At 47.1% G+C, this 19792-nt stretch overlaps 1 protein-coding gene across 1 annotated transcript in view; it reads right to left on the minus strand.

The window, feature by feature from the left end:
• The window catches only part of Hydin (HYDIN axonemal central pair apparatus protein), a 294282-nt gene that overhangs the window by 124132 nt on the left and 150358 nt on the right, over positions 1 to 19792 (minus strand). The window contains exons 23-24 of the mRNA XM_075977335.1: positions 1115 to 1252; positions 263 to 335 (exon numbers count right to left, since the gene is read on the minus strand). Of these exons, the coding sequence (XP_075833450.1) occupies positions 263 to 335; positions 1115 to 1252 (211 nt within the window). The remainder of the gene's footprint in view (positions 1 to 262; positions 336 to 1114; positions 1253 to 19792) is intronic.

Consider the following 19792-nt stretch of genomic DNA (forward strand, 5'->3'; position numbering starts at 1 on the left):
GGTACTTTTCCATTGGCAGCCCCGTGGTAGTGAGGGGGAAGAGCCTGGAGATGCCCATTTTTCACTTTCAGAAATTGTGTCTCGAGGTATCCCAGGTGCTCACTGAGGTGTTCACTCTGGGGAAGAGGTGACCTGGACAAAGCTACCCAGCCCCATGCCAGCTCCATCCCAGTCTTGTGCATGCCACGCTGCCCCTATCTCTTCTCTGCTTTGGGAAGAACCTTTTCCTTGCTAGCCCTGCCCAGGAGTAAAGGAACCATACTTCTGAGATCACGGTGGAGGCTGCGCGCTTTTTGATTTCTTCAGGTCCAGCTTCATCATCCATAAGGATAGTCCTGGGGAGTTGGAGGAAATGAGAGAATCACTCACTTGGCAGCCATCACCATCAGTCTGGCTGTATCCCCCACCTTCCTCTTTGCCATATCCCAGAGTAAGTCTAGAGTATCACTGAAGGGACACTTTCTCCAAGAGCTCAGACGGCAATGCTCAGCTGTAGAGTGAGCCTTTACACTGCTCAGTTTCCAAGAGGACACCCTTTCCTGGTGCATCAGGTTCATGTTCTATTCTATCCTGGGAAGCATGGGCAATTCTTCAGACAGTTTGGACAAGCCCTCAGTCCTCAATTTCAAGTTCACATTTTTTTAAAAAATTTTGTTTTTGAGCCTGGGTTTCACTATATAGCCCAGGCTGGCCTCAAACTCATAATCCTTTTGCCTCAGCCTCATGAATATTGACATGGCAGGCATGTGCCACCATATCTAGCTAAATTTCATAATGACTCAGAGCGTTTGTTGTGAGGACACAGCGTTTAATAGGTGGATAGTGATGTTATTTTCTGCTTTCTACCCTGAGTCCCATCCTGTAGGCAGAGCCTTGTTCTGTGGAGAAGCAATGGGAAGGAAGGACTTAGTCCCCCAGGATTCAGAACTCTGTATGCCACTGGACAGTAGGGATGGTTCCCAGCTCTCTAACCCAGAGAGTCAGTGGTGGGTCTAACACAGAATCTACCCATCTAACTGTTGACTACGATGTGTCTGCATGGACAAGGGAGGGATGGGTGTTGAGAATGTAAATTCAGTGAGAGGAAAGAACCACACTGGCCTTGCCTACTTACTTGATAGAATCGCTAAAGGCCATCTCAGTAGACTCTACCATCGGCGGGGCTGCTGGCGAGCTGGCGGTAACTGAGGTTGCCGGGACGGACTCCATCTGGGATGTGAAAGCGCTGTACGGCTTGATGCAGGGTGCAAACCTACCAAGGCAAGGACGCATTGCAAACTGAAGATATTTGGTCCCTGGGCTCTCATTTTCATATCCTATACTGGAAAGATCTAGAAGGAAAGCCTTGAGCTTTCTTGTACTTGTCTTTTAAAAATCTCCACAGCCTCACCCCATCTCAGCCCGGATCCAGGATTTCCCTTCTGAGCAAACACTGACCCCTGAGGTCCCCTATACCATTTTCCCCCTCATCCCTGGCTGAATGTTTCTGAATATGAGCTGCCCCGGGACTTGTTTCTTTCTTTTTTTTTTTCTTTTTTTGGTTTTTCGAGACAAGGTTTCTCTGTGGTTTTGGAGCCTGTCCTGGAACTAGCTCTTGTAGACCAGGCTGGTCTCGAACTCACAGAGATCTGCCTGCCTCTGCCTCCCAAGTGCTGGGATTAAAGGCGTGTGCCACCACCGCCCGGCCCGGGACTTGTTTCTAACAGGGTACCAGAGACAGTGCCTGGACCATATGGCATGGCCAGGCCTAGACAGGAATGAATAAGGATCTGCTCCCAGACAACCAGAAAGCAGAGCTGGGACTAGGGTGAGCTATGTGGGGTCCTGGAAAACAATGACCCCATCCCTTACAATGCTGACTCCTCAGCCCCTTGCTTAACACATCCCAGTGCTGGCCCTATTGCTGAGCTCTGCTGCCACTCACATCCTGAGTAAAGGGGCTCAGGGAAATTAGGTGGCCGCACTTGTAGTACAGAAGCCCATATGTTCAGGTTTTGTCAGAGACTGTAGGAGTTGCAGCAGGTGATAACTAGTGTCCAGATGTCAACCCACCAGAGGAGCACTTCTCTGATGGAGGAGAATCCCATCCAGGCAAGACCTGTGGGACCACCGACTCTGGAAACTGTTGTCCTGTATGTAATTTCACACATGCAAAAGCAGCTATGGTATCTCTCCAATACCTGCATTGTAGCGTGTAATCTCATGTGATGTGTATGTGTTATCTCATGATGGCATCTGAATCTTATGGACACATATATCTGGGATGGTCAGGAAGATGACTTCTCACTAAGCTGTATAATTTTGATGTATAGAAAATATACTAGGATATGCTTCATAACTACATCTATTGTCCCACAAGTGCTGTAAGACACTTAAAAGCCTGCTATGTTTCTCTTACTCAAACTATACACAGTTAGCTCATTTTAACCTTGGAGCAAGTTCAAACTAGACTGAATGCTTCTGTAAATGGATCAAAAGTTAAAAACTTTACAGATATGCACAAGGTCAGGGTTGCAGATGTCTAACCAAGGTCAATTCTTCGCTTGCCAAGTCTGGCTGATAAGACCTGATTCTTTGTGCAGATCTCGCTGTGGTTTGTCTCACCTGGGCACTGTGCCCCAGTCTCTGGTCACAGTCATATACCTGGAACCTTGAAACCTTGTGTTGCCATGGTAAATGGCTCCATCCTTACCAATTAATGAAGGAATGTGCTATGACCAATAAGATGTAACTCTTGTAACATTTTTTTTGTTGCCTCAAGCCTCCTTTAAAAAATGTATTTAAGCTAGGTGAACAGAGAAGCAAGGGAGAATTGGAACAGAGAATTGAAACAAAGGAGAACTAGAAAGAACTTAGAAGAAAATTAGAGGACAGAAAAATAGATAAAGAACATGATTCCAACAGCACATGTGGGAGTTTATTCTGTAGCTCTCAGATAGAAGAGACTGAGTTCAGTTTCGCTTACACCATGGAGATTTTTTTCAAACCCTGGGAGTAACCTTGAGAGCGGGTCTTTCATGCTACTAGTAAGGTGTCACCCATTAGATTAAAAAGGCCTTCAGATGTCACTAAGGCCAAGGCCAAGGCTCACTCCCATTCCTCTTCTTTCTGTGCCTTCTCCTCTTCTTTCTTGTTCTGGCCTCCTCCTCTTCCTCCCCATCTTTTACTATGTGTTCCAACCCAGTTCACTTATCCAATCTTCCCGGCCACATCAGAGCCCAGGCTCAGCAGAAGGCCCTGGCACTGTCCTATCTTCCCTGTGCAGAAGGAAAGCCTCCCAGCTCACCACAGCTCCTCATCTGTTTGGGATGATGCCTACTTCCCACTGAGGCCTGGAGTGCGTTTTCCTAAATTATGGGCACCCTATTACCACGTTCTGATTTCTGTATCTCCAATTTTACCTAATAAAGCAATTTTATGGAGGTGTGGTTCACTTAGAAAACAAACTCATTAACATATGGTTTGATGAAATTTTACAAATACACGGACCCAAATACCTACCGCCCCATGTGTAGACAGACTATCATTCCCCAGAATTCACATGCCGTCCTTGTGGATTTGTGCCTTATGGCACGGTGGATACATTCTGCCCACAGATTTATAGAGACGGAGTCTGTCTGGCATCTCTACTTACTGGTGCCTAGCTTCTTTGATTCAACATGAACATTTTGAGATTAGTGTTGGTATGTGGAACAGTACTGTTTTAAAAAATGGAGTAGTACTCCGTAATATAAATACTTAACCTATTTTCTTGTTGTTGGACACCCAAGCTGTTTCTAGCCTTTGGATGCTATTAATAAAATTGCTATGAGCATTTGTGTATGAGTCTTTATGTGGACACATGTTTATTCTCTGCTTTTACTTGGATCTGGTATGTTCTCCCAAAGGCTTGTGTGTTAAGGCTTGGTCTGTGGCTCAGTGCTACTCATAGGTGGTGGAAGTTTTGGGAGGCAAGACCTAAAGGCCCTTGGTCACTAAAGGGGATGATGGCAGAAGGAAGCTCTCTTCTTCCTCCCTTGGCTCTATGGCTCAGGATGAGCTAAATGGTTTTAGTCTGCCTTATATCCCACCATGATGTATTGCTTTGTCCCAGGCCCAAAAGAAACAAGACCAGTCAACTATGGGACTGATGCCTCTAAAACCGTGAGCCAAAACAAGCCCTTCCTCTTTATCAGATGACTAACTCAGGCGCTTGTTATAGTAAGGAACACTGGCTGGCTCATTCTTTTTCCATAAGTTCCTTTGTAGGGAGCTGCTGGATTATACGACCTATGCACATATAACATGAAAGGAAACTGAGAAACAGTTACACTTGCTGTTCAGATCAGTTTAAGCCATTCAATGCTTACATGGTGACAGCACATTACGTATATACTAGTAGGCCTATTTTTTAAGGGAATGTTTTACATGATTACTACAAATGAAATCTTAGTTTTAATTCATTTAACAAATCAACAGGGGAAAAAAGCAGTGTTATTTATTTGCCTAATGAAGGCTCCAAGCATAGGCAGCATTGCCTGCTGTTTTTAGGGTGGAAGATCAGTTTACTTCCCATGTGGAAACCCAGGGCTGGCACCATCTGTAACTGGGCTCATTACAGAACCACGAGCATCTGGAGGGCAGGGTCTTCTCAGCCCTGCTGCACAAACTCTGTTCCACAGAGACCGCGCTCAGTGGACATTCGATTGGCTGGCAGGGCAGGTGGTTAAATGAGAGCTGGAGAGCAGTGTGCTGCACTTCCCCTCTTCTCCCCCCCCATCTAGGATGTTCTTATCTTTCCCGAGCTCTCACTGAGCTTGTTCTAGAACAGATGTCTTTAGTTGACTCTGATTTCTTGGCAGAGTCTCTCAGTTGGGTGGGTACAAAAAAATCTCCGAGAAACTTGATACAATAAAGATGCTCGGCCCCATCCTTGGGCAGATTCAGGTCCAGGGTACGGCCCAGGAGTTAGTCTTAAGTTGTCCCAGATGCTCCCAGTGATGAGCAGCCACCATGGGTGGGAAGTCGCTGTGATAGCTCAGGATAGAGCCGATAATTAATGTGGGGTTAACACCACAGCCTCACCAGCTAGGGACAGTGAAAAGCAGCAAAGGACAGTTCTGAGCACTTATTAAATCACCCCAGGTCAGCAGAGATGCCTGGGGGGACCCTCTGCTGGGTCACTGTGCACAGAACATCACTCTCTCATTCAGCATTGGCACTCTTCCCCCGGGATGTCTTCCAGATTGAAGAGAGAGCATGTGGGAACGCCTGTCAAGGAAAAATACAAAGCTGTGGAGTGTCTGCACACCCGGGGAAAACAACACCTCGACTGGGAAGTGAGAGGTCTCTTTGGAAACAAGCAAGAGTTTAATCTAATGAGACTTTTAGCAGAATGGAGGCTTTAACTTATTAAAACCTACCCCCCCCATCCAAACCCAACATTGGTATAGTTCTCCCCCCCCCAAAAAAAGATTCTTTTTGCCTTCAGGTATAGATGATTGCTTTCCTGTTGTGCTGGCTCTCACAGGATTAGACTCCATTATTTCTAAAAGAGAGTGTGCAGCAATCAAGAAAAAAATCAATATTGCTCCCATTCTAGAAGAATCACTGAAGACAGAAGAAGACACACCCTTGGGCCATGGCAGCATCCTCTGAGCGTCAAACACAGGCTGATGAGCCGCACCGAGCCAGGCTCAATACCAACCTTTGTGCCACATGGTAAGAAAGGTCCACCACGCTCATTTCCAGTCCCCCGTGCACGGCAAGCGCAGCATAATGAAACAAAAGCCAAGAACGAGCTTGTGCTTCGGCTGCATGGTGTAGTTCTCAGGAGAGAACTATGTGTAGACGGGAGGTGACAGACATCCACTCAGGTCTGGGCAGTGAGGTCCAGGTGGTGGGCAGAGACGGTGGTCAGGACAGGGAGCTTCGCAGTACACACCGTGACTGCTGGTCCATTACACTGGGTTCTGGAAGTGTCCCTTAGAGAGGGTCAGGGCAGCCTCCGGCCTTATGTAAAGGCCTGCAGATGGGCTTTCCCTGGCTGGACAAGGAGAACCAGCACATGTTACTTTCTGAAGTGATGAGGTGGACGTGGATGGCCCATGTCTGGATTCCCTGCTAGGAGGATGTGCTCGCTGCCCGGGGCTGTGGGTTCTGGGAGCACTTGCCCTGATAGAGACAGCCTTACAACACCAAGAATTTCTCCAGACATTTACGTCTTCCTGTAGGAAGGGCTCACAGGTAGGTAAAGGACTGGTCTATGGTTGTGATGCCCAGACTCCTCATCTGTGAGTGGGACAAACTCTGGTGATTCAACCCACTCCCCAGAGCGCCCTGTGGGACTGACTGAGGTACCTCCATTTTCTCTAGCTTCCCTCACTCTCGTACAGTTTCTCCTGAGGCTTTTCCCCTCAATACTTGACTTGCAGAACCACCATCCCAGCCTCTGCCTATAAGGAACCCACCATACCAGTAGCTCACAGTTCCAGAGAGGAGAGACCCTGGCTCCCGGCAATCCTAAGGCTGGTGTGTCAGAGAGGCATCGGAGTGTGGCTATAACTGAGTACACAATGCTCTGATAAAGCTCTTCATGGCCAAACTCTTCCCCTACTGCCCCAGCCTTCCCGTTCTCCACTCCCCTCACCTGCCCAGGTCTCAGTGAAATTCTCTCATTGTCGGCCCGTGGAACACACTCTCCCTCTGCACTCTGCACCGGTATTCAATTCATAGCTATGTAACCTTTCAGCCTTAGCTTCACTGTTTTCACTGGGGGCCCTGACCCTATGGGGTCATATTCACGCTCTCTCAGTCGGCACATTGTAACCTACTCAGCAGCCAGATCTGTCTCCGCCACACTTTCCCTAGCTCGTGACGCTGTATCGAGTTTCAGGGTGATGCTCACTCAACATTTACTGAATGAGGAATTCTATTCGAAAGTCCTACAAGGCTGAGGAGATGGCTCAGCAGCTAGAGTGCTCACTGCACAAGCATGAGTGCCAGAATCCAGATTCCCCAGCACCCATGTGAATGCCGGGTGGGTGGGTGGGGAGGCCAATCCTCAGAAGGCAGAAACGGGATCCCTGGGCAAACTGGCTATGTAGGTTAACCAAACCAGTGAACTATGGGTTCAACTGGGAGACCCTTCCTGGATAAATGAGGAGGAGAGGGATTAGGGGAGACTCCTGATGTCAACCCTGGGTCTTCACATGGCTGTGAATACACATGTGCCTACATACTTATGGGTATGCTAACACACACCACACTTACATAGATATCAGAGGGGAAAATGACTTGCTAATTTCCTGTATTAAAAACAGCAAGAAAGGTCTTGTTTGGGGCCTGTGAAGATAGTTCAGTGGGTAAAGTATTTTCTGGGCAAGCCCAAGGACCCACGTTATGTTCCCTACCCCTACTCACACACGAACTGGTCATGGAGGGCAGCAAGGAGACAGGTCGGGTTCTGGGGCTTGCCAACCACTCGAGCTGAAATGATGAGCTCTGGGTTTATGGAGAGAAGCTGCCTCAGAAAATAAGGGAGAGAGTGACCTCTGAAACTGGACTCCGGCTTCCCCATGTGCACACACACAGATGGCCAAACAGGGACATCACACACATACACATGAGATCTTGTTTCTCTAAGCATTGCATTGGATGGTGTAAAAATGACCTCAGTGATCTATCCAATTCCTATATACACAGATCTTCGCAAGGAAATGCTGCCCCCTTCCAACATCAGGTAGAATCTATTTTCTTCAGCCCCTGACTCTGGTCTTTCTTGGCTTCTCCGGCCAACGGCGATGCATTATAGACAATGTGATGTAAACAGCTAGTTTACCAGCTAGTGTGGCAATTAATATATATTCATTATATCTTAGGGTTAAAATATCTCTTCTTCCTCTTGTTTCTGATTCTCATTTTTGAGCAGCTCTCCCTCCCTTCCTTCCTCTTTATTTTCCTTCCCTCCTCCCCCTCCCCTTCTCTTCCTCCTCCCCCTCTCCTTCTCTCCCTCCTCCCCCTCCCCTTTTCTCCCTCCTCCCCCTCCCCTTCTCTCCCTCCTCCCCCTCCCCTTCTCTCCCTTCGTCTCTCTAACATAATCTACTGATCCCCCCATTTCTCAAGGGAGCAGATGAAAACCATTGCTCTGAACTATACGACTCGATGGCACATTTTCCTGCTTCCTAAGCTCAAAGTCTCTCATACGCTCCAGCATTTACTGCCTAGATTTGTGGTTTTACATCACAGTTCTTCCTACATGGGAAATCAAATGACAGAAACTGATACGGCTGCTGGAATCATCCCTGCTGGCATTCATTCTAGCTGGGCCCCATGAGGAGGGGGAAGCCAACCACAGACACAGCCACTATGGGAGAAGAGCCTGCCTCAGTCCTTGCTCAGTCCTCAGCTGCCATCATGTTTCCAGCACTTCCACCTGGCCATGTGTGCCAAGGGGAGGTACTGAGAGCTGAGTAGCTGAAACTCAAATCCCTCAGGGATTAGGGCTGGACACAAACTGACTGTCCTTTGGGGCCACCCATAGGGTCTTTAAAGACTGATGCCTAAGACACAACCGCAGAAATTGGGTTTACTCAGCGTCTGGAAGCTCCTGCTATGATTCCAGTGTGCCAGGCTGAGAAACCATGACCCCATTATGGTGGGGAAAACGCCACAGGGAAGATGGTGGGAAAGTACATACATCAACGGAGCCTGTGTCAGGCAACCACAGCCATCATTGCTCACCAGCATCCTGCCAGGTACCACTGAATAGCACTGCCCAATTTGATCTCCACACCAGGATGCATTAAGTCCCACCGCTTTTCAAATGATGAAACAGAACAAACAATTTACTGAGCTGTGTTAGACTGAACCAAAGCTCAAACCCTCAACTGCTTTGCTGGCAACCCTGCTGAGCCACAGGTGCGGGTGTTCCTGGATCGCTTCACTGGCCACTGTCTTGGTGGTAAGTCACAAAACACATCTTCCCAGGCCAAAACACACTGCAATCCCCCACACAAGGAACTTGCAATGCATTGTCTGGAACCTTCCCTGGTAATCTAAGGAAGAGATGACAGTATTGGCCTTGTCCTTGGGGAGATGTCTCAGGAGTTTAGCTGGGAGAGGACTAGGAGACGATAGTTAATAGAATCTACCTTGAAGCTACCTAAAGGGAGTTCTGGGAGACACAGCCACTTCTCCCCACTGCTACACACTCTCGGAAGGGAGGGAACGCTGATTTCACAGGTAGACTGTGAAATTTCATGTTCAGCTTCAAAGCACTTGGAAAATACTTTCAAAATAGCAAAGTTTTAAAACTCAGTTTCTTTGAGTGTCTGGGCTCCCACAGAGGTAGCTTACTTCAGGGACTTTTAATTAACCTGAACACATAGATATACGAACTCCTTATGAATCCTATGACCAAAGGAGCCAAGAAAACCTAACCCAGCCTGGGATGGGATCTGCATCGATATTCTCTACTGGCTTCTTTAGAAGTTAGCTTAGCTCCCACTGAATCTCTGTGAGGCCAATGTCTGCTGCTGATACTAAAGACACTCAGAAAATGGTTTGAAAGAGTGAACCTGTACCAAGGTGACCGGGGGCCTTTATAGCACCATGAAAGCAGGACAAAGAGGTTTTCTAACACTCAAACCTGAAATGAAAAAACGCCCTGACACGTTCATCTGTGGGGAAGCAGCTGGCATGTCAGGAAACCAGAGTATACTGGGTTACAAATAGAACTGGATGGGCCGAGACCCAACATGGAGACTGCGTTCAGGTTCAATACAGAATGGGCTAAAGACCTCCCTCTGCTTGAAATCCTGGGTCTCTTGCTCACAGGCTTGCTCAGATTTGAGAAGCTCAGATTTGAGAGATGTTTTACGGTTCTCTCGGGCACTGAGGTTAATCTGGCTCTGGTCAGAAACTTTCACAGCAGGAGAGACATCCTTGGGAGATGGACTGTAGGAAGCCCTGCAGCTCCTCAGAGGGCTCTGGGGACACCAAAGAGGGACTGACTGACCAATTGTTTTCTTTCTCAGTGGACCTCAATTTACTAGTAACTGTGTATGTGTAACAGGAGTGTTGCAACATACGGCGTTTATATACAGCATGTGATTTCACACTAAGAGACTGGGGAACTGCCTACACACACACACATGCACACACACGCACATGCATACATGCACACACACGCAACATATACAAACATGCACATGCGTGCACACACACGCACATGCATATGTACACACATGCATGCGAGTGTGCACACCACACACACACACACGACAGGGCTTCCCTGGCTGATGCAATCATCACTGACCTTGTTAGAGACGTGGTTTAGGGCTGAGGGATTGACAGGACAGTTAGTTATACCATTTTCTTCCACCACCTGTGAGAGAACCAGTGCCTAACTGAAGAGGAATAAGAGAGGGGCTAAGACACGGCGCTGTCACGCTGAGAGCAAAGGACAGGGAGCGTGGCGCTATGAGGAGCCAGAGGAAATTATTCCGAGAGAAGAACAGATGGGCAGGCTGGCTCTGCAAAGGGGCAGATGCTGTTTTCTGGGTATGAGAAAACATTCTGCACATTTCCCATACTCTGGGAGGGAAAGAGATGAGCTAATGAGAAGCTAGGGAGATGTCCAAGTGGTAATGCTCTTGCCCTGCACGCACAAAGATGGGAGCTCAGATGCCCAGCACCTATGCAAATGCCAGGTACGCTGGCACAAGTCTGTAAAGAGGGACGCACAGACAGCCAGGTCCCTGACGCTCACTGGCCAGCCAGCCTTGCCGAATTGATTAGTGAGAGACCCCGTCTCAAAAAAAATTAGATGGTGAGTGATTGGGGACAACATCTGACACTGAATTTTGGCCCATACGTACATACACATATGTACACAGGCATGTACACACCCACATGAATATATAATACATACACACACACATACACACACATATGTATACATACATACCCTCTACCCACACACACAAATTGAGGGTCGAAGGGAAACTGGTGTGTGTGTGGTTCCTGAATGGGACCTAGTGCAAGATGAGGGTGTGGCTGGCCAGAAGGAAGGTCAGTCCAGAAAGCATGCTGGAGGAAAACTGGGGACCAGTTGCTCTGCCCTGGGACTGCATCAGCTGAAACTCCAAGCAGACAGAATCATCTCCAAAATGACCATCAACTTAAACTTCCACCAGCCATGTCTGAGCTGCCACCCTCTACATCCCAACCGCACGTGCTCAGGACCTGTCTTATTTTATCCGGTGTGGCGGTATGGCAGCTCCTGGTTGCTTTAACTTCCAGAAGTAAGGTCACTAAGGAGGTGGACTATCTCTTCATTCTTTGTCACAGAACACCAAGTTCTTTCATGCCTTCAGGGGGACTGAGCAGGACTCAGACTTTGTCTTTATTGTTGCCATTTTCTGTTCCTTCCAGAAGTTCTTAAATGAAGACACAGACCATGAGGCTGAACTGTGTCACGAGGAGCTAAGCTATACAAATGGTAGAGATTTACAGATCTGGCTAAAAATTATTCACATGCACCACAGGTAATGATCCTGTCACCAGCCTGGTTGGCATGCCTCCTGCTGGGGCCCCTCTTTTCTACAGTAGCCGTGTCACTGTGGCGCTCCGTCGCCATCTTTCCAGGCACATTCTTGGATGACCCCCCTTCTCATGGCCTGGCATTTTCATTGACTTCTTTCCTTGGGCTGTAACCCCAGGCACCGACCTTGTCTGTGCCCTTTCCTAGGGCATTTGTCCCTCAGGACGTCATATCCACCCTCCCACCCTGGTGTCCTCACAGTTCCTACACTGAGTGACATTTGCAATGTGCAGAGTGGAGAACAAAGTGATCTCAGACCGCGGAGCAAGCTGTAGCTCTGGGTTTCTAGGATCTCTGTCTACACAGACAAAGACTGTTTCCTACCTAATCTCTCTCTCTTTCTCCCTGCCCCCTCCTTCCCTCCTCTCTCAGCCTTTTCCCTTCCTCCTAACCCCCTCCCATCCCAATGTTCTTATTTTGGTGTCTTGTCTGTGTTACTTGGGTTTTATTGTTTAAAAACCCCAGCAATAATTCTTCCTAAATAAGCTTCTTGTAAGCAAGCCTGACTGGAAGAGGGGATTCTATCACAGCATCTTTAACGGGGTCATGTGTGTGTCTTCCATGCATGTCTACGCGTAGACCAGGACGAGTCTATCTTTGTATTCACACAGCACATGGTACAACGTCTGAGCAGAGTCTCCACAGAAGGCCTGTTTAAATGAAGAGGGGATACTGTAATGAAATATGCAGACGGAACTGGGCTGTGTCAGTAGGAGATAATGTTTAAGGCCAGGGCTTTGTGCTCAGTTGCATCTTCCATGGTGGCCTCAGTGTTGGGGGGGACATTCATTCTGATGCCTCAGGGCTGCTGCAGGACATGTTGCACATGTTGTTTAGTACATGAGAAGTACTCAGTTCTATTTATTGCTCTTGGTCAGAAACCTTCTGGAACCTTCCTCTCACTGCTCCTAATATCACCATATTGAGGGTCTGACTTCATGCAGCTGTCTACAGGAAATATTTCTGACTCAAGACATTTTCTCTGGGCTCTGAAAAGCTGTTAAAAGAGCTTTTTCTCCTAGTAAAGATGTGAATTCATTTCCACTGGACTGGTGGTCATGCCTTATGACCTCAGAAGCAGGCATGCTGTACTTCATAGGAAAGATCAAAACTGCAGAGCTCAGAAAATATGACGGCGCCTTAGCAGTTCCCAGGGCTCCGTGGTGACAGAGCTGTGCTGGGGATGGTGTCTCACGGTTACTTGCTTTCCCAGGGTCAGAAGGGCCTCTGGCTTGTCATATCTCCAGAACACTGGTGAAGTGGTCTGGCCCCTTAAGTACCCTTCCGAGCAGGTGGCATCTAATTTTAGAACTAGACGTCCATGTGGCACAGGACCAGTAAGGGAAACACAATGGGTCCTGTCAGTCATTATGGGGACATCTTTGTTCTCTTCGTCCTGGCATCCATCTTTCCCTTCCCTGCTCAACTGGCTTATCCTTCCATATCCAACCAATTTGCAATCTTCTAAGGCAGTAATAGGAGAAGAATATATTAGCGGGGAGATTACAGCCCCTATTCCCATTGGATTCATCTCTGGATTTCAAATTCTATCATCCTGCTTTAGAAAGAAGCCAGCAAAGAATTTGCCAGGAGAAGGGGCTGGAAAGGCATAAACACCAGCCTCAAGTGTTGCCCAAGACAAGATGGCCACTATCCTGCTTCCCCTGTGGGACCATTCGTCCCTCCTCAGAGCTACCTTCCTAGTGCCTTGGGCTGGCTGTTTATTGATGTATCCGATCCAAACGATTCTCTATGAGGTCAAAAAGAGTATCCATGCTTGCAGAAGTTTAAAGGGTCCTCAGAAGTGCCATTGATGAAAGGGAGGGACGCTGAAGTCAGCAAGAGGTCCCTGCAGCCTTCAATTGATGCTTAAAAAGCACAATGAATTGCTTTGGGACAGCTGAAGCCTAGGGAGTCAATAAAGCTTTATTGGGCCCTTGAACAGACGAAGGAACTGCTTCTAATCATGGATCTGGCTCATTTAACTACATAGAAGAAGGTCAGGGAGGTCAAGGAAGCCACACACTGGCTAGAACCTACCTGTATTTTTGGATAAGGCCTGGTGTGATGGATAATTTTCCTTGACTTTTAGAGTCGCCTAGGAGACACACTTTCAAGTGTGCTAGGGAAAGTGTTTCTATTTTCCCAAGGAGGAAAAACTCATCTTGAATGTGAGTATCATCACCTGAATAAAAAGGACTGAATACGTAGGAAAAAGGGAGAACAGCAAGATGGCTCAGCAGATAAATGTGTTTGCCTCCCAGTCTGCTTCTTGGAATCCACATGGTAGAAAGAGAGACTGCTTCCTATAAGTTTTTTTTTCTGATTTCCATATGCATTCTTCATGACATGTGCTTATCCAGATATGTATAAGTTTATGCACACACACATATACATGCACACAAGAAATAAATGTAAATTTTTAGAAGGCGGAAAAGGATAAGGTAAAATTAGTACCAGAATTTACTTCTGATTTTGGATGCAATGTGACTCACCACCTTGGGCTTCTGCTTACTATACTTCCTCTACCATGATGGACTGACTGTATCCCCTCAAACTGTGAGCTAAAATGAACTCTTCCTCAATCAAATTGGTTTCTTTTTTTTTTTTTTGGTGAGGTATTATGTAATAGCAACAAGAAAAGCAATTAGAATAGAAACTGGTACTATGAATAGGGTTGTTGACGTGATAAATCTGACCATGTAGGTTTTAGGGCTTTGGAACTAGCTTGTGGGGGAATGTGGATACATTTGGTTCTGTGAGATAAAGAATCCCTGGAATGCTATAAGCATGGCATAATGAGGGATTCTGGTGGGCGGTTAGAAGATCAGAGTGTAAAGACTGTGTTCATGAGATTTCAAAGGGAAGCACGGTTTCTATTATCAGCTAGGTTATAAGGTATTCGCTGTATTCTGGCAAGGAATCTGGCTTTATTTTGCCTATGTCCTTAAATTGTGAGCGAAGCTGAATTAAAACCTGGATGACATTGTTTGGTGGAGAAAATTCCAACAGTGCATAGCATCCAGGCTGTGGCAGTCACTGCTCATCCATCTTAGTCAGATCAACAGTGACAGAGAGCAGACAGATCAAAAATGTTTGATAAGGAACAGAACACGACGAAACTTAAAGTTGCAGGCACTATGGATGTTTGTGAGAGCCGCTGTAAGTTTAAAGAGATTAATGCTGTTAAGGAGAATCCTTGCACTCTGCCCTAGAGAATAAGAAAGGTGCCCAGTGAAAGCCAGATCCTTACCCGCTGGAAGCTCTAACTTGTGAAAACACAAATTCATCTTAAAGGAAAGTGGCTGAACTTTGAACTGAAGGGATTCCCTACTCTAAAACCACTACCCATGAAAGCAGTTTCCCAATTTCAGTCACCAAGGTGTACAGAGCCATTGTAGATACGGTAGGAGGCCAGATGATATCTCAAGCTGGCAGTAGTACTTGGTAGCTTCAACTTCTTGGGATTATTTTTTAGGCATGTCAAATTCAGGAGTTACAGGGTCTCAGGAAGCTTGAGCCAATGGTTCAAAAAAAAACAAAAACAAACAACAAACAAAAACCACTGAGTCTAGGAATGTGTGATATACTTGGATTCTCTGAAAGAAGGCCCTGAGGGGCCATATTTGAAGTGAAGACCAAGTTGCAATGTAGACCCCAGGATGGTAGAGAAGGCAGCACTATGGGGTATCTGCCAAGGAAACTGAAGGCACAGAGTAGAGCTGGCCTAAGGCGTCTACATATACTGCAGTCAGCAAACTAGACAATTGCCCAAGCCCACTGCAAGTCAGATGACATCACCAAAAGCTCCAGATGTTAGACGTGTTGTCATTTGCTTTGCTGTGTTTCAGTCTTATTTTGGGCCAATCTTTCCTTGGTATCCTCTTGGTATTCTCTCCCCCTTGTGAATGGGAATGTTTATTAAATGCTATTGTATCTTGGATGCATGTAACCTATCTTAAAATTTTATAGCACGGGCTGACAAGAGTTTGTCTTGAATCTCAGAAGAGATTTTGGACTTTGAACTTTACAACAGTGTTGGAAGTATTGAATTAAAGCTGGGGACTTTAGCAATTTGACTAAAGATACTTTGCATCATGAGATGAGACTTTGGTCTCCAGGGATAGGGTGTTATGATTTAAAGTAAGACGTTTGGGTGTCATGTTGAGAAGTGGTATGATGTTTCATCTTGTAGTGGTGGCTAATCTTCATTACCAACTTCACTGGTTTTAGGATCATCTAGGACACACATCTCTGGGTATGTTTGCAAGGATAGTTCCAGAAGAGTTTAACTGAGGAGGGAAGACCCACAGTGTGGCACAGTCCTTTGGGCTAGGGTTCCAGACAGAATAAAAGGAGGAGAATGAAAAACCACACTTAGCACCAACATTCATCTCTCTGATTCGTGACTGAAGATGTCATGTGACCTGCAGCGTCACATGCCTCATCTTGATGGACTGTGTCCCCTCAAACTGAGAGTCACAATCAACCCTTCCTTCTTACGCTGCTTTTGTCAGAGCAATGAGGAAATCAGTAGACTCTGCTTTGGCCTTGATGAATGCAGCCTGGTATAAGAAGAGGATTTTCTATCCTTTTCCAAGAGATAAAGAGTTTCTGGGTCTATCATCTTGGTGTCTGAGGATTCCTTGCCTCCAATACTTTAGGATTCTGTGGGGAAGGTTGCACTTGCTAAGGGCCATAGGAGAGTAGAAGGGGATTAGTGGGGCCTAAAAACAGCTACTAAGGCGGGAGAGCTCAGTGTGTCTTAGAGACGTGTGCATTTTATGAAAAATATTAGCTTTAATCACGACCTTCCATTAGGATTCGAAATTACCCCCATTGCACAGGCTAAGAATTCAGGACACAGGGTTCCATGGGTTAGAAGGACAGGACCTGGACTCAAGTTGGCTTTGTCTGGTTCTATAGCTCTGGACCCCAAATACCCTGAATTCAGTACATTTTGGAAAAGTTCTATTTTTCAAGCAAAATAAATCAAAGGATGATGAAGACAGAGGAAACATCCAGAGAACCAGACTTCCACTCTCCCCTCCTTCCACCTCCTCTCCCAATTACCTTTTACCAATTACCAATTACCTTGTTCACCCCGACGACTCAACGTGAAAACAATGTGTTCTGGTGCTGCAGCGCTTGGTTCCCTTAGGCTCTCATATTTGATTTATTCATAATCTAATTTGAAAATGAAAAGCCTGAGTGGTCTGTGGAGACTACTCAGGCCCCATGCTCGAGTCTTAGTGCTGGCTCAGCTTTGTGGCTGTGAGGCCAGGTAGCGTGGTACTTCAGGCTATGAGTCCCTGGTGTCTACATCTCTCGTCTGAAGTGAAGGATAATTCAAGGATAGGCACTTTCCTGATCCTTTCTTATATGTCCATTGAAGCATCTCATTCTTGTCAAGCTGTTCAGAGAGGCAGAAGAGACACACCCAATGGAAGACACATCCCTACAGTGACGATGGCAGCAGGCCCCAGGCCTTGTCAATATCTTTCTTTATTACATTTACATGTGTGATGGACTAGTGTTCTTCACAGCAGGTCTAGAATACTGTCACAGGCCCTGGCTTACATGGATCAGCTTGTGGCTAAGGCAGTGGTGGGTATTTCCTGATTCTGAGTATCCATATTCATTTTGCTTAGAAGCATCACCATGATCATGATGGTGTGTGTGTGTGTGTGTGTGTGTGTGTGTGTGTGTGTGTGTGTGCGTGTGTGCGCACTTGTCAAAGTCAGAGGCTAACTTTTAGGCCTTGGTTCTCTCCTGCCTCCATGGGATCTGGAGGTCATCAGGCTTGCTTGGCAAATGCTTTTACCCACTAAACTTCCGTACCACACCTCTTTTTCTTTATTCCTATATGTGACATGAGGACTAACTTAGAAGGAAATGTATTCCCAAATAGCATATGTGCTTTAAGTAAATAAGAACTGCCTACAAAATCACACACACACACACACACACACACACACAATCTGTCTTGGCATCTTCATACCTGCCCCCCACACACATACACACACACACACACACACACACACACACACACACACACACAATCTATACACCCTGCAGCTGTCTTGGCATCTTCATACCTGCACACACACACACACACACACACACAATCTGTCTTGGCATCTTCATACCTGCACACACACACACACACACAATCTGTCTTGGCATCTTCATACCTGCACACACACACATACACACACACACACACACACAATCTGTCTTGGCATCTTCATACCTGTCCACACACACACACACACACACACACATCTGTCTTGGCATCTTCATACCTGCACACACACACACACAATCTGTCTTGGCATCTTCATACCTGTATACACACACACACACACACACACACACACACACACACACACACACACACACACACAATCTGTCTTGGCATCTTCATACCTGTATACACATACACACACACAATCTGTCTTGGCATCTTCATACCTGTCCACACACACACACACACACACACACACACACACACACACACACACACACATCTGTCTTGGCATCTTCATACCTGCCCACACAAGGAAAAGAAACCACCCTTGTGCTTTCATTCCTCTCACAGCCGCAGAACTCAGAAGAATTCTAATTGGAAAGGAAAGGTTAGTGTTGATATGTCTGATAAGTGACCTTTAGCCAGTGGGGCTTTTCTTTCTTTTTTTCTGGTGGTGTGCACAGAGACTTTCCGGAGGGCAGGTGGCATTTCTGGTTCTGTTCTATGTGACATTCATGCCATGAGCTTTTCTATTTGGCAGGTGCCAGGAAGCTGACAGAAAAAAAAATCCTTAAACAAGTTATGAAAAACCACCTTCCTCTCTCTGCAGTAACCCAGGAAGGGGTGTTGATTAGCTAAGGGGATAACCAGGCTTGGGAGCTCCAGGGACGACAGGAAGGATGTACTTGCCAGCTTCGTGGGCATTAAGCCCACTGGGAGGATGGATGCTGAGCTATATGTACAGGCATGACACCCACTGGGAAAGTGGACATACCGGTGCTCATGGCATGGACTCTGACCTGGCAGGAGTCTCAGAGGAGGCTTCCTGAGGAAGAACACAGAAGCTAAGTCTTGAGGATGGACCAGGAGGAAGCCAGGGCAGAGTGGGGAAGAGCTTTTGGCAGAGAGGGGGTAGCTGGACAGGAGCATCTCTGGGTGGGCAGAACTTGACACATTAGTTAAACAGAAGTTGTTCCTGTGGTGTATACAGGGAGGAAAAGCATCTAGGAGGAACTCTGGGTAAGCGCGGGCTAAGGCTGATCACCCCAAGCATCTTGTACTTGATTCTGAAGGGCATGAGTGACTTGAGTCATCACAGATTTAAGCTGGGGTGGTGGTGGTGGGGACACAGTCTCCTCACTGGGACCCTGAATAGAATGAGACTGTGGTGCTTGTGTGGCAGCGGGGGACCCTGTAAAGGCTGTCACAACCACCCACGTCACAGGTGATGGTGAATAAAATAGAGTCCGAGCAGTGGGAACCAACAAGAGGTTTTTATAAGGTAGCACAGGTGGGTTTGCTGTAGTGGGCGGGGTTTGGATGAAGAAGAATTCTGGCCCTTCCCTGGGAATAGTGATGTTACTCGCTGGGACAAGGAAGACACAGGGGTGGGGGTGGACAAGAATTACTGTGCAGCATGTTGGACGCGGGTCCTTTGGGAGACAGCCGAGAGAAGACATCAAGAGTGCCCTGAACTTAGAACTGAAGCAGAGGGGACCAGAGTCAGCAGTAGAAGAGGCTGAAGCTACAGCGAGAATGGACGACTGAGAGGAGGGGATCTTACTCCCCTGAAGCGACTATTGGCAGAGCTGAGAAGGGAGGGTGGAGGGGCAGGAAGAATAGCAAGGGATTATGGAATCTGCCAGTCAAGAAGGAATGACCAACGACAGTTTCCACTCCATGGGGAGCTGCCAGTACACCTCTGAAGACGCATCCTCCGCTCTCTCTTCTCATCCGAGGAAAGCCAAGCTCGCGCCATGCTGCTGCTCCCCCTTCTGCCACCTCTCCAAACCCAGGCTCCCCTAGGCCGGTTTTGTTTAGAGATCCGTCCTATCTCAGCTTCCTCGACCTCAGAGGTCCACAGTCACTACCAGAAGCCCTTGGTGTGAGGCACGTGGCCATGACAACACGACAAGCACATCACCTTCCTGGTTTGGGGCGGGCACAGGAAGTGTGAT

Source organism: Microtus pennsylvanicus, chromosome 6, assembly GCF_037038515.1.
Source record: "Microtus pennsylvanicus isolate mMicPen1 chromosome 6, mMicPen1.hap1, whole genome shotgun sequence".
Lineage (NCBI taxonomy): Eukaryota > Metazoa > Chordata > Mammalia > Rodentia > Cricetidae > Microtus > Microtus pennsylvanicus.